General features: G+C 38.6%; 1 protein-coding gene across 1 annotated transcript in view; it reads left to right on the top strand.

Annotated features, from left to right (window-relative positions):
* Positions 1-13,013, top strand: part of LOC104553642 (cytosolic beta-glucosidase-like) — a 39,059-nt gene extending 26,046 nt beyond the window's left edge. Inside the window, 8 exon segments of the mRNA XM_061993213.1 lie at positions 1,157-1,229; positions 5,428-5,655; positions 11,496-11,541; positions 11,543-11,703; positions 11,877-12,046; positions 12,048-12,091; positions 12,535-12,557; positions 12,823-13,013. Of these exon segments, the coding sequence (XP_061849197.1) occupies positions 1,157-1,229; positions 5,428-5,655; positions 11,496-11,541; positions 11,543-11,703; positions 11,877-12,046; positions 12,048-12,091; positions 12,535-12,557; positions 12,823-13,013 (936 nt within the window).
* Positions 13,014-13,992: the final 979 nt, after the last annotated feature.

The raw sequence follows: 13,992 nt of genomic DNA, 5'->3' as shown, positions 1-13,992 counted from the left end.
TGTGCATTAACTGTATTAGTGGCTTTTCTGTGTATATTAAGGTTTCTCTTATTTTCGTTATCAGAGAAAATATCACTTGAATAATGGTTTGCAGGAGTAGGTCCTCACCTGAAAAAGTTTCAAACTCAAAAAGGTGCAAGAAGAGTAAAAATGAAGAAAAAAAAATGTCATGGTCATACGTTACTGCTAAGCAGTCCCATACGTGCAGATCCTGACCTTGGCAAATGCAGTGTGGATATAGTATTGTCATAAATGGGGAAAAAAACCCCAGTAAGTAGAAAAACCCAAATTGCAGTAGTGCCATCTAGTGTGCCAGGTGTTGTGGTTTTCACGGAAGGGACAGTAAAGTACTTTCAGGCCATCCCACATGTTAGAGCCTTACCCTGACTCATTCTCCTGCTGCTGCTGCTCCCTTTTCAGCCTGCTGACAGGAGAGCAGTAACAGCATTGACAGAAGGTACACAAAGACACCTGAAGGCTGTTTTGCAGATGCTGATTCTGGCACACATGCCATGAGGTTGTCATTGCTGCTCTATTAAAAATGAGCATCCATGGGATTTTAAAGCAGGAGAAAGATAGCTGTTCTGTCTGTACTCCCATACAAATTTTCCTCATTCATTGGTTTCTGCTGCTAAACATGTAATGGATAAAAGACAACGTTGTTTTGGTGCTGAGAGAGAGAAAAAAAAAATTATGCCAGAAAAGAAGGGGTACCATTGGTTTTTGAGGCTTACTGAAAGGGGTGAACATTTTTTTCATGGTAGGTGGTGGATTTATGTTGAGTAGAGGGTCCACAAAGTTCTTTAGCTGCGAGGTGAAAGGTGAGAAGGAAGCAAAGGGGAACAGGGATCTGTTCTGTGACCTAACGCTTTGTACTAGGCGGAGACCTTTCACTGTGACCACCCTAGTCTTTTCCACTCCTGCCTTTTCCACTTTCACTGTTAGCTGACTGAACCTCTCTGCTCTAATCCTGAGATATGAAAAGTGCAGGGTTTGCCCTTCAGTATGTGAAGCTGCACAGGGTTTATTTTTGTCTTCAGTATAGAATCTGCTTGTAACAAGTGGAAGTGTGATCAAGCCAGAAACCCCCATCTGCAACTGAAGACCACATCTCCATAGCATTGCATAATGCTGTGTATTCGCCTGTCCTCTGCAGCTGGTGCCAGAGGATATTGCTTTTCCAGTTGGATTTGCTTGGAGTACAGCTACAACAGCATATCAAATTGAAGGTGTCAATTTTTAGCTGCCAAAGTGTTAAGGAAGTTTTAAGTGAGTGAAAAGCCTTGTTCCAGGAAGGAGAGTATTTGATCTTTGCTCTTTTATGTAGATGTTACTTCTGATGCAAATTCATGTAGCACTTCTGTTTAAACACTTTTAGCCTGAGCAGTAAGAAGGCAAAAGATGTTTCAAGTCTCAGAAATATGGCTAGGTAACAGAAAAGGAGAAGGCGGGGCAGGGGGGGAGGCAGATACAGGTAATTTTCCAACTCATTATTGAGTATTCTTCTCTTTACAGTTAAGTAAATTAGTATTGGCTATTCTAGTACTGGATAGAAGAGCTATCTCGTCAGACAGAGGTACTCACAGGTGGTCCTTAGTTAGGAATTCATCCTCAAAGAATATGAAACAGGGTGTACTTCGAGGTTAACAGTGAGACTTGTGGAGGCCCCCCCAGTGACGTGTGTCATATTCCCAAGATAATGGAGGCGCTGACAAAGCAATTTGCCCAGCATGATATGAAAAGATGTGGCAGATTAGGGACAGGGATACCTACATTGTGTCGTAAGGACAGGGACACCTACATTGATAACCCCCCCCAAACTTTATGCCTTCATAAATGTGTGTATAGAGACCTTTAAAATACATATAGATCTGATTTTCTCATACCCTGCAGCATGCAGGTACTTAGTGTCCATTGATTTCAGTACCTAAATGGGAACTGTAGATCTAAAATTGTCTTTGAGGATGTAGCCTTTAGGTCTCGGTTATTACTGAAAATGGGAGTACTTGCCCATACTTGGTCCCTTTTAACAAGCTCAGTTAGCTTCACCTCATAGACTGAACAGCCTACTGTTCCCAGGGAATCAATATTCGGGGCCAGATTCTAACTCAAGTCCTGCAATGAGCATGGCTCTACCAACTAACTTTTAAAATGTGAATTGTGTGTGCATAGAGAATGACATTATAATTTCCTGCCTTTTGAATGGCTAGATGTGCAACTTTAATGTTCTCTTAATGTATTTTTAATGAGCTTTCCTAAGGCTTCAGAGTGGGAGAAATGTAAAAAAAATATTCCATAATGTGATCTAGACACTACTCAAATGACCCTTTTCCCACAGAAGTGAGAAACTCAACAGGGAATTCCTCCTCCTGAAAGCTTTGGAAGCTGTACAGCTTCCGAGCTAGAGGCAATATGATTGAAGCAATAGTTCTTGTAGAGTCCAAACTTGGTTTCTGCACATATCACAAGAAACATAGTGGCAAGACAAGGCAAGGGCTGACAGGCTACTTTATTTTTTTACTGTCAGCTATGTATTTATGCACAGCACAACCTTTTTCACTCTGTATATTTCAAAGTGCTAAAAAATCATACCAATTGTACTCTGCATGCTCAAAGTGCAGATTTCAAAGGTTCATGACTCAGTCAAATCAAAATCAATTTGCACCAGAACGCTCAAAAGCACTTCTTCTTACTGAGGGCCATTTCTATGCTAAATTTCAACTCTCTGCTTGATTTTTTTTTTTTTTTTTTTTTTTTTTTTTTGAGAAAGAGAGAGGGAAAAGTTGCAAAAAATTCTCATAATCTTAAAAGTGTTTTTCTTCACTTTTTTTCTTATGCCAAATAGTCAAACTGCATTAATTAAAAAAAAAATTCACCTTTTGGGCAGAGATCAAGCCAAGAAAATTCCACTCCAAAAGGTGAATGCATAGCTGAATTAGAAGGAAACCTAACTTGGAAAAGTGTATGAAAACTTAAATACTCTGACCAGTAATATTCCTGCTTTGCTAGCTTCATGTAAATGAATAAAAAGAAACCATTCTAACTTATTCCAGTTATTCTATCTTATTCCATTTCCATAATAATTGCAGAGAATGGGGAAAGCGCACGATGTTTCATGATAGGTAATCATTTGATGATGTGTTATGTGAGGATTTGGAAGCTAAGTCTCATCTCTGTGTTTGAAATGCAAAATCAGTTCCTCATCTCTGTTCTTTCCTGGCCCTGAAGATGACTAAAACTCAGAGGATATTGTCTCAACTGTGAACTATTACGTAGGGTAGAGGTTTCTGAGCAAGCTTAGGCTTGCAAGCTCTGAGTGGCAAGCTCCGCTCACTGAAGCAGAGCAGACTTCTGTGCAGACTAATTGTGGCTCAGCAAGATACATTAGTGTATGTGGAACTTTCTGTTGCCTTGGCTTGATTGCTTCCTACACTTTATTTAGCTAGCTCAGATACTCCACACTGTATAGAGAGGCTTTTCAAACAGCATGAGAAATGCTTGAAAATGGGTCTGTTTGCTATAGCCCAGTCAGGGCTTTATAGTGGCTAATGACCATTGGAGTAGTACTGTCATACTCTGCTGAAAATCAAATGCTTCTCCTCCTCCCTCCCACCTCCTTTACTGGAGCAAGGCAGACAAAAAAGATATTATTCAGCATCTGCTGTAGCTACTGATTCTTAAATGAAGGTCTGTTAGCTGCCTGTTACGGCAGCTTTTGGTTTCCCTTCACTCCCACCATAGTGAAAAAGTATCTACTGTATCATATCAAAATGGTGCATGAAGCCTACTCTTAAAGGCTTCGAAATTCCAACTACCACCAAAGGATTACTGTTATTATTTCCTTCACTCCCCTAAAATGACTATTTATTTCAGCAGGCATATTTGAAGTCAGAAATAGGATATAGAAAACTTTTGGCACTCTATTTTTCCAAGGAGCATAGAGACAGAGCACAAACTCTGTGGTAAAACCAGCAATTAAGAGAAACTCAAAACTCTCTGGATCTAAAATTTGACCTACTCTGAAGGTTGTCCCATATAAGAGTTTAATTTACTGGCCAACCAAATGTAGATGTATCGATGTTCATGTACTGCAATAAAATTCCGAAAAGAACATGAAATGTGACAATGATCTTTGAAAAGCTGGGTTATAGAAGTGATATTACAGATTTTAGTAATGCTTTAAATTAAGTGTCTTCAATATGCTTAACCTTGCATTAAACTTAAATTTAATAAGACAGATGTGTATTAAGCCCTGAATATACTTAAGGGAGCAATCTTGCATTGGCAGGGGATGGACTCTATGACCTCCTAATAGATCTCCTCCATCTCTAATTTCTATGATACTAATTGATTATTAAAACACTTTTATTGAGGATTGATATGTAGCTATTATATAGTTATTAATCTTACAACTCAACTGATATTTAATTTATACATGATTTCAACATGCAATGTCATTTTAGTTTTTACAGAGTAACCCTGGAACCTTGCTTTCACTGGGGCTCTGAAAAATCTTACTGGTAAATGAGGTTGGACATTTTGAGATTATTTGTAATTTTATGGTAAAATCACCCTTTGCAGGGGTGTAAGTTTACAGAGCTCTCACATTAAAATTGGAATGTTTGCCTCAGCTACAGCAGACAGACAAAGAAACTTGTCATGAAGAAAGGTATGTTTATTTGGTTTAAATACTATATGATGTTAGTGCTGTGTAATCTCAAACAGCAGCTAAATTTTGAATATTTTACAGGTAGCCTGTCTATTTCAGTTCTGGAATTGCAAGGAAATTTCCCAAAACTATGAAAGTGAAGAAAATGTTGCAGGGGTTTTGAGCATTCAAAATTCATTTCTGTGAATGTTTGGCTAAGCAAAAGGCAGAAGTTTTGCAGAGCTGTGTTATTAATTCTGCTTGTGTATGCCTAGGGCCATGGCTCATAATGGCATTCCTTTTTTTTTAAACAGACTGTCAGGATTTTCAAAGGACATCCAGAAAGCCATAAGTGCCTATTTGTTGGATGTATTTCTCATACCCTAAAGGCTTTCTTTGATATGGACTGATCTTTTCAATTTATGGATGGGAGCTGCATTAGAAAATGCCCTTTGTGAAAACCTGTACTACTCGAAAAGTTTCAAGCATCCAATTTTTGGCTAAGGAAGTATTAGGAGTGTTAATATTCTGAATGCTTTTTAAAACAGGATTTTAAAATTAGCAGCAAGTAAAAGTATGAATAAATGGAAAACGTAATACAAATAGATATTAACGCTTGAAAGTTCCTAGTTACTTTATATAAGGAGGGGGGAGGGAATACTGCTCATTTTACTCACAGGATTTTGAGGGGTTTATGCCTACTTTGTGATAAATATTTATATTCAACATATGTCTTTTGATGTCAAAAGTGTAACGACCAAGTTTTGTTTTTCAAGCAGAAGGCTGGAATACAGATGGAAAGGGCCTTAATGTCTGGGACACATTCACCCATCAGGGAGGAGATCGAGTTTTCAAGAACCAGACTGGTGATGTAGCTTGTGGCAGCTACACTCTGTGGGAGGAAGATTTGAAATGTATCAAACAGCTTGGATTGACTCATTATCGCTTTTCTCTTTCCTGGTCACGTCTGTTACCTGATGGGACGACAGGTTTCATCAACCAGAAAGGCAATTGTTTCTTAAAAATAGAAGGTTGCAGCTTTAATTCAAGGTTATTGCTGCAGTCTGGCATAATTAATCCAGTATGCTATTCTGCAGTGTAGCTTTGAAATTGCAACTTTTTTTCAGAGTAATTATGGGATGATTTTTTTTATAGGTTTGCAACAACTTACTAATTAATATTCTAGATCCCCTTGGATAGCACAATCTTATGGGATAGGATTAGTATTATGTTCCTGTGTGTCTTTTTGCTTACTCTATTTTTTTAAATTGTAACTCTAAATAATTTTTGCTTCATCAGAATGTTTATACTTACAGAGATTCTAGCCATGAGGATATTTTTGGATGGCTTACAATAGACAAGTATCTTATTTGGCAAATGTATTGAGATAGTTTATCGATATACTCTGATGTGCTGAAATTCTTATTGACTATTTTACACTGAGAGACATACTTTTCCCAAATAATTTCTTTAGTAAATTAGAGAGGATTCTTCAGACTCAGGTGGGAACTGTGCTTAGTTGTGTGACATGCACAAGACAGTCCCTGCATTAAAGAGAGATTTTTCACAGTCTCAGCAGACAATGTAAAAGTGGAAAAGGATATGGCACACAAACAAGCTCATCTGATTGCTAGAAGTCAGATATAAAAATCGTTGCACTTCTGATTTGTTTATTTTAATTCCATTGGTATGGACTGGAGGAAAGATTAAGGCTACTCACTAGGAAAATATAGGAAATGACAGCTTTGCCTGCAAAACACTAGGAATGGAAGAAATCAAAAATAAAGAGAATTGTGAAGACTAGAAGAAACTGAAGCTGAACCAGAAAGGATGGGAGAATCAAAGCAGTCGGCTGAGGTCTCTCATATTCTGGAAGGATAATGTACCAAGGAGAAAAAAGCAAAGTAGATTTTTATGAACCTCTGAGTCTTAGCTCTGTCTCCTACTCTTCTCATTTCTAGCAAGAAGATATACTATCTTTATACTTCTGGGGAGTGTTTGCCTTAGCAATTCTTTTCTTCCCCTGGTTTGAAGATTGCAAAGATGGAAGGCTACAAAGGGAAAGCATCCCTTAGAAAATGCTCTTCAGTTTATCCTGATCTGTACTAGGAAGACAGCAGCAGAAGCAATATTTTTCTACAGAATTTTGGTCAAGTAGGGTTTGGCTGTTCAATAGGCATCAGCCTGTTCTCTGCATCCTGCAGATTACAGTTTTCACCAGAGAGTGAAGGAGCCTTTGTTTCAAGAATTCAGGAAGGGGGGCTGGTGAATCTGCTGTAAACAGACCAACCAGCCATTTTCCCCTGCAGAGCCTGACTGCAAAAACTGTGCCAGCGTCCCGGAGAGGCTTGAATGGAAACCTCTCCTTTGCCACCAAAATTTACAATATGTGGCCCACTTTCACTGGCACAGCTTGCCCTTCCCTAGGAATGCTTTTTGTGATGTGCTGAATTTAAATTTGGCTGAGCCCTTGTGGTTTCTTTCCCATGCTGATATTCCTTCATCTGGGGCTGCAGGCAATGTACAGCCCCACAGAGCTGCCTACCGAATGGACTTTAGTTAGACATCAGAGTAGGAAATAGCAAGCAGACATTCTGAAACACTTGGTAAAGAAAGCTAACATTCTGGCAAAATTCAACTGTAATTTCAGAAAATGTTCACTTGATCCCCAGTATAAGCAGTTGCCTGATTAATATTATGAACTTTACATTTAACGAAAGGGCATTGGAGGAACTCCAAGTAGGACAGCTTTCATTAGGCAGGAGTTCACTTCTCTTGTGCAGTGATCTGTTGAAGCAATTGTAACTGCATAGCATGGAAAGGCCATCATCTTCTATATAAACACTTTCACCAAGAGCATGTGAAGAATTAGAAAGCTTAGAGCAATGTCCTTTCAAATAAAATCATTCACACCAACTGATTCACTACCAATTTCACACCTAAGACATAGGACATTTGAAAACCTTTAAAATCATTCCGTTTCTAACTTGGTGGGGGTAGGGTCTTTTAAAGCAATGATGCTCTAGATGTATTGTTCCTAAGATGTGTCAGGTTTTACATTAAAACTTACACCAAGTTTGTTTGTAAAGTATTTTTTTAACAATTATTTTTACCCTAGAAGCTGCCCTGAGCAGAACAAGTCAGCTGTTTAATTATAGATGTTAGCGTGAAGGGAGACAGAAGTAGTAGACATGGGGGTATCGAGTCTGGTAGAGTTTGATGTTTTGCCTCACTTCAGCATGATAGAATCAGGATGAGGAGATGGCAGAAAAGGAGAAAAGAACAACTCTTCACTTTCCAGTGACAAAATACTTCTTAATGTCTGTGGTCCCAAAATTTTGGTCTGTGTCCACAAAACCTTTACATACATACATACATACTTGGAAGGATATTTTTTTCTCTATTTCTGTTTCTAGATCTGACCCACAGATAGAGCCATGGAAACTAAATTACTGGAATTTTCTTGAAGGTATGAGACAATCTGGAAATTTAACTTGATATTTACATTTTTCAGAGATGCAGTTCTTTTTTATCTTCATTTCCTAACACAAGGCAGAAATATTCCAGTTTCAGTGTTTAAATGAGATGTAAAAAATGAATGATATCTGGTTGCACTTAAATGTTAGAAATTGTACCAAGTAATGCATAATCTTAAAATTAGAATGAGAAATGCTAGTGTCTTCTAGGCAAGCATTACTCTCGACATTGCAGGAGAGGATCCTGTACCAATAAAGTATTTCTTTTTTCCTAGCTTATGTAGTAAACCTTGTAGTTCCATCAGCAAACAACTAACACACACACTGTCCAACTGTAGTCAGATAGATGTCTGTTCAAAAGTAACGATAACAAACTGCATTTGCTCCTAATTGATCTTTCAAATTGCAAGAATTTGCTTTACAAAGCTTAGAATTCCGACATATGTCTTTTTTTTTTTTTTACATGGATACATTCTCAGACATAGGCACATAGCTCCTCAGAATTTACTGTCTTCTTCTGGTGCAGCATTCAGAAGGAAAAGCAAACTACCTGTGAGATTTATTGTGAATTACTTTGTAAACAAGCTTATTGAGTCTTGCTGTGCTAAAGGATGTGTATTCACCTGTTTGTCTAGGAGAAGGCACTATCTAAGTCCAAGGTTCAGAATTGGCCGCTGCAGCAAATGTTGTCTTAAAAAAAGCCATTTGATGGAAATCCTTATAATCAGTCTTTTGAAGTTAAGATAATTTGAAATCTAATACTGCCCTTTTAAGAAGAAGGCAGTATGGATTTAAGTGTTGCCATTTTTAAATATCATTATACAGGAGCCTGAACCTGAAAATACCTGGGAATATACAGTACAGGCATATTTACTAAAGAACAAGGGTTTTTGGATTTTAAAAAATCTCTGGTTCAGAGACTGATAAGAATAGTAATCTAAACCATACATAACTTCCTTTGCACATATTTTGTTAATCTTTGCAACTTAGTCTTCCTCCTCCTTTCTGCTGTGTTCTCAACTTCTTCAGACTTGTCTCAGTTTTGGGTTACAATACAATAAGGCTTGAGATAGACATTTCATAAGCACCTGCCTCTTACTAGAATATGTGGTAGTGTAAAACGCCCAACATTTTAATGAATTTTAGATTTCTAAGGTTCTTAAACACCTTGGTGTATTTAGCCTATGTCTCTAAAGCAAAGGCTTACTGGTTTCTACATTCCACCATGATGGAGGCCTATTCCTGGCTGGAGCCTCTTAGCTTAACAACGAATAATTCAAGGCCACTGTTGGCCTTTTCCAATTACTGTGTTAAACCAGATACTTCAAGTAAAAGAGCAAGCTAATTGATACTCTTTGAACCAGAGCTTGCGATGCGTTTTGCAGTATCTAGTGTTTTCAGAAGGCTTAGAAGCAATGTATCTGTGTTTGGATGCAAGCAAAATTAAAAATACCTAGATGAGAGCTTAAGATATCCTGATATTTAAACTTACAGTGACCTCTCAAAAGCATAAAAATAGTCCTTTAGGAAACATATTCATGTCAGCCACTGCTAAACCTTAACAGAAGGTTAATTCCTTTAAAGCCACTAGAAATGCATCCCCAGTACTGGCCAGCTTTAACAACACATCCAGGAAATTAAAAGTTAATCTCTGTCTTACCAAGGGGCAAAAGAGAGGTTGGAAGTCATCAGCTTTTAGAGAGGTAGCTAATTCCTCTTTGCAGTTAGAGGGACTGAGTAGTCTGCAGAAGCAACAGTGTAGATGAAAGAGAGTTGGTTTCTTGGATAAACTATTGTCAAGCCATTCAAGCTGGTGGCTAAAGAGACCAGTGCCTAAAGCTCCATCTGAAATCTATTAGACTCTGAGGAAAGCCTTCAATGTCATACAGATTTAATAAGAAAACCACTGAATTTACATCATTACAAAATATTGAATGCATTCATAGAATCATAGAATGGTAGGGGTTGGAAGGGACCTTTAGAGACCATCTAGTCCAATTCCCCTGCAGAAGCAGGGTCACCTAGATCAGGTCACATAGGAACATGTCTAGGTGGGTCTTGAAGACCTCCAAGGAAGGAGCCTCCACAACCCCCCTGGGCAGCCTGTTCCAGCTGTGTTCCAGCTTCATCCCATTACCCCTTGTCCTGTTACTATCTACTATAGAAAAGAGGGATGTCCCAACCTCCTGACACCCACCCTTTAGATATTTATAAATGTTAATAAGATCTCCCCTCAATCTCCTCTTCTCCGGACTAAAAAGCCCCAGTTCCTGCAGCCTTTCCTCATAAGAAAGATGCTTCATTCCCCTGATCATCTTGGTGGCCCTGTGCTGGACTCTCTCCAGCACTTCCCTGTCCCTTTTGAGCTGAGGAGCCCAGAACTGGACACAGGACTCCAGATGAGGCCTCACCAGGGCAGAGTAGAGAGGGAGAAGAACCTCCCTCGATCTGCTGGCCACACTCTTCTTGATGCATCCCAGGAGGCCATTGGCCTTCTTGGCCACGAGGGTACATTGCTGGGTCATATTTAGTTTATTATCAATCAGGACTCTCAGGTCTCTCTCTGCACAGCTGCTCTTCAGCAGTTCGACCCCCAGCCTGTACTGGTGCATGGGGTTGTTCCTTCCCAGATGCAGGACTCTGCACTTGCCCTTGTTGAACCTCAGGAGGTTCCTCCCTGTCCAACTTTCAAGCTGGTCGAGATCCCACTGAATGGCAGCACAGCCTTCTGGGGAACCAGCCAGTCCTCCCAGTTTGGTGTCATCAGCGAAAATTTACAGTAATTGACAGAATGCATTGACAGTAACTTCTTTGTCTTGATGCTGGCATAGACTGTGATGGAGAATGAAACAGGATAGGGACAAGAGCCCACCCAGATAACTAAGTTCAAATCACAGACCATCAGATTAGTTACCTTGCTGACTGTATCATTAAACTTTTTAAAAGACAGTTGTCAAGGAGACAAACACTTTAATTAGAACAAACTTACCTGTCAGGCTTTCGCGTGTCAGAATTTTTCCAACACAGTTTCGTCTTGTACACGCAGCCAGGCTGCCATTCAGGCATTTAAATGAAAGGATTATATTTTCACGTGACCAGCACCCATCAGAATTATGTTTCTCCTGGGGAGTTGCTGTCCACTGATCTATTTTGAAAATTTGCATCCTCATTTCATTTTATGTGCCTGGTTGGAAGATTCTGTGTGCTGAGCATTTTTGCCAACTCTGGGGTCTTGTAACAGTAGTCAGCATGCAGTTGAGAGGAAATATTTGCATTTCATAACAGAAAAAATGTGCAGTGAGGTTTCTTCATGTGTAAAATGTAATAAAGTTATTAAGTTAACCCTTTTTTGCTTCTTTTACTATTTTCAGGAGTCAATTGTTGCAACAAAATCTTTCATGACCTGAGAAATGGCATCCTGCTACCCATATCACTTTGACGTACCTCAGCCTTTAGAAGATGAAGGTAGGTGGAGATCTTAAAAGATCACTGGGGCTTTTGATATTCATGAAAAGTATTGCTTCAGAACATATGGAGACTTAGTAATCACTATTAATGAGCCTTACATTGTTGCTATAAGTGACTGTTAAAAATGTGTCAAGCCCCAGCATTGATACTAGACAAGGCAACTTGTAATGTGATAAAAGCTCATGCTAAAGCCTGGTGGAGATGTGATATTGGAGAAAACAATGGAGACTTGTGTCTACAGCTGTGAACACAGATTGGTAGAACCTCTACAAATTCTGTAACAGATAAAAAAGTGACTGAAGGGTACTTGTCCTTTACCTTAGATGGGTTTGTCAGAATGATACTTCCTGATGGTGGCTATCCAGCAATCGTGAAGTCTTGGATTTCTGTAATACATTCAAAGCAAGGTTACTTATGATCAAAGCTTCTGCAATTTACTAAAGAAGAAAAAAAATATTGTTGTGGCTACTGCTGACTTCTTTTGTCTGAACTATCACAAGTAAGACTAAGAAAAGGCAGGCAACAGACCAAGTGTTTCAATGCACTGTGAAGCTGAGAAAATAATGATTCCTTCTTGTCCTGTTGCAACTGGGAGTCTATGGCTGCCTGTACTACCATGTGCTTTGCACTGACTTCTACATTACGTCATGGACTGACCTAAAACTCATGGGACCATTTTACTGCTATGAGCTGGTCAATGGGTGTATCTGAGCACCCAACGAGTAATAGTGGTGATTTGGGTTTTTTGTGAGGAGTCCACCTGGATGGCACAAAGCATTGTACAAGAAAGAAGTAAACAAGTCACCTTGGGTTCTTAATTTAATTTTTTTCATGCTGGCTGTAAAGACTAGAAGCCTTAGTTTTTCCTGTTGCCTTTGTACTTAATAGCTATTTTGCAGTTTGAAATGACACACCAGTGTTATATCATCTTTTGAACTTCAGAAATGATCTTTCTGATGCCAGCAGTAAGGCTTTCCTGGCATGCATCTGCTCTTGGCAATGGGACGTGTGGTGACTGCCAGTACCAAGGGGTTAAGGAGTGACAATAAGCAGATGCTAATGTAGGAAAGATATTTTAGTCTTCTCATTAAAATAAGTCATTTCACTGTCTTCATGGATATTTGCACAGTTTTGCTTTTCCATTGTTAGTCATAAAAGGTCAGCTCATGGAAAATTAAGTTAATAGGGTCAGTGCAATTTGATGAAAACTAGTTTTAGTTTGTGGCTTAGAAAAGATAGAGGGTAATGCGTCTGATTTTATGGGCTTTCTTACATCTGTTCTGAATAAAACTTCTGCTCTCTTGTACTGGGCAACATATAATAACCCTATAATTTACATCACTAAGAACAGGTTTTCCCAAAGTGACCCTGCTCTACTTGATGACAGTCAACGATGGGAGTATTTCAGGCTGATTTTATAGGAGATTTTAAAAGGTATAATTTAAAACTATTAAAGATCAATTGTGTAAACTTAGTATAACTTTTCTTTGTGCTTATTTGCATTCAGCAATGATGAGTGATTCTTGAAGCTAAAATTCATGTAAATCAGAGAAAAGTGATGTGATTAGAAAAAAAATATTTAGCTGAAAGGAAGTAGTTTTAATCCTGCTTCCCCATTTTGGGGTGGAAACAGATGAAAAGGTGCTCCATACATACATTATTTCTGAACTCAGTTTTGTAGGGCCATAGTTCTTCATTGAGCAAAACAATCACATTGATCTTCAAAAGTGCTCATCATTCATGCTTCTCGTTATGAAGGATGTGAAGTTCAATGCACCTGAAAACCTGGCCATTGCATTTCATAATATCCTTCCAGAAAACAACCTCCCATACACAGTGAGGTAGGTGTAATAATTCATTCCTGTATAGGGCCATCAAGTCATTATAGCTCAGCTTCTACATTTATGTCAGACTGGCCAAAAGTGTTTAGCACTGGTGAAGCTCTTTTTTTTTTTAATGAAACATGCTTTACCATTAATTTTGGTAAAAATAAAGTTGATCCAGTCTTCTGGAAATTCCTTCCTTATCTTCCTTCTCTTGTTAGTATCCTTTGAAGTAATTCACAGGAGTAGATCTCCCCACTATGTATCAAGTAAAACGTATTTTAAAATGTGAGTTCACTTAGATAACTAGTCTCAATTATGTTGTAATGGGTTTATGTGACAGGGTTTTGGTAGCAAGAGGGTACAGGGGTGGCGTCTGAGAAAAGCTGCTAATTTATGCAAAGTGATTACAGTCATGAACATCATATCGTAGTTATATTGGGATTTTTTTTGTAGCCATTTTTCCATCTTCATGCTTATTTTTCTCTTTTGCTGTCTGAACACTTTATTTTATCCTTACTTTCATGAAAATATTCATATAAAAGCTAAGTTTCTTCCTTTTCATTTAAAGATGCTA

Source organism: Colius striatus, chromosome 3 (genome assembly GCF_028858725.1).
Source record: "Colius striatus isolate bColStr4 chromosome 3, bColStr4.1.hap1, whole genome shotgun sequence".
NCBI classification, from domain to species: domain Eukaryota; kingdom Metazoa; phylum Chordata; class Aves; order Coliiformes; family Coliidae; genus Colius; species Colius striatus.
The sequence above is the reverse complement of the archived record's forward strand: the minus strand, read 5'-3'. Positions and strand labels throughout refer to the sequence as shown.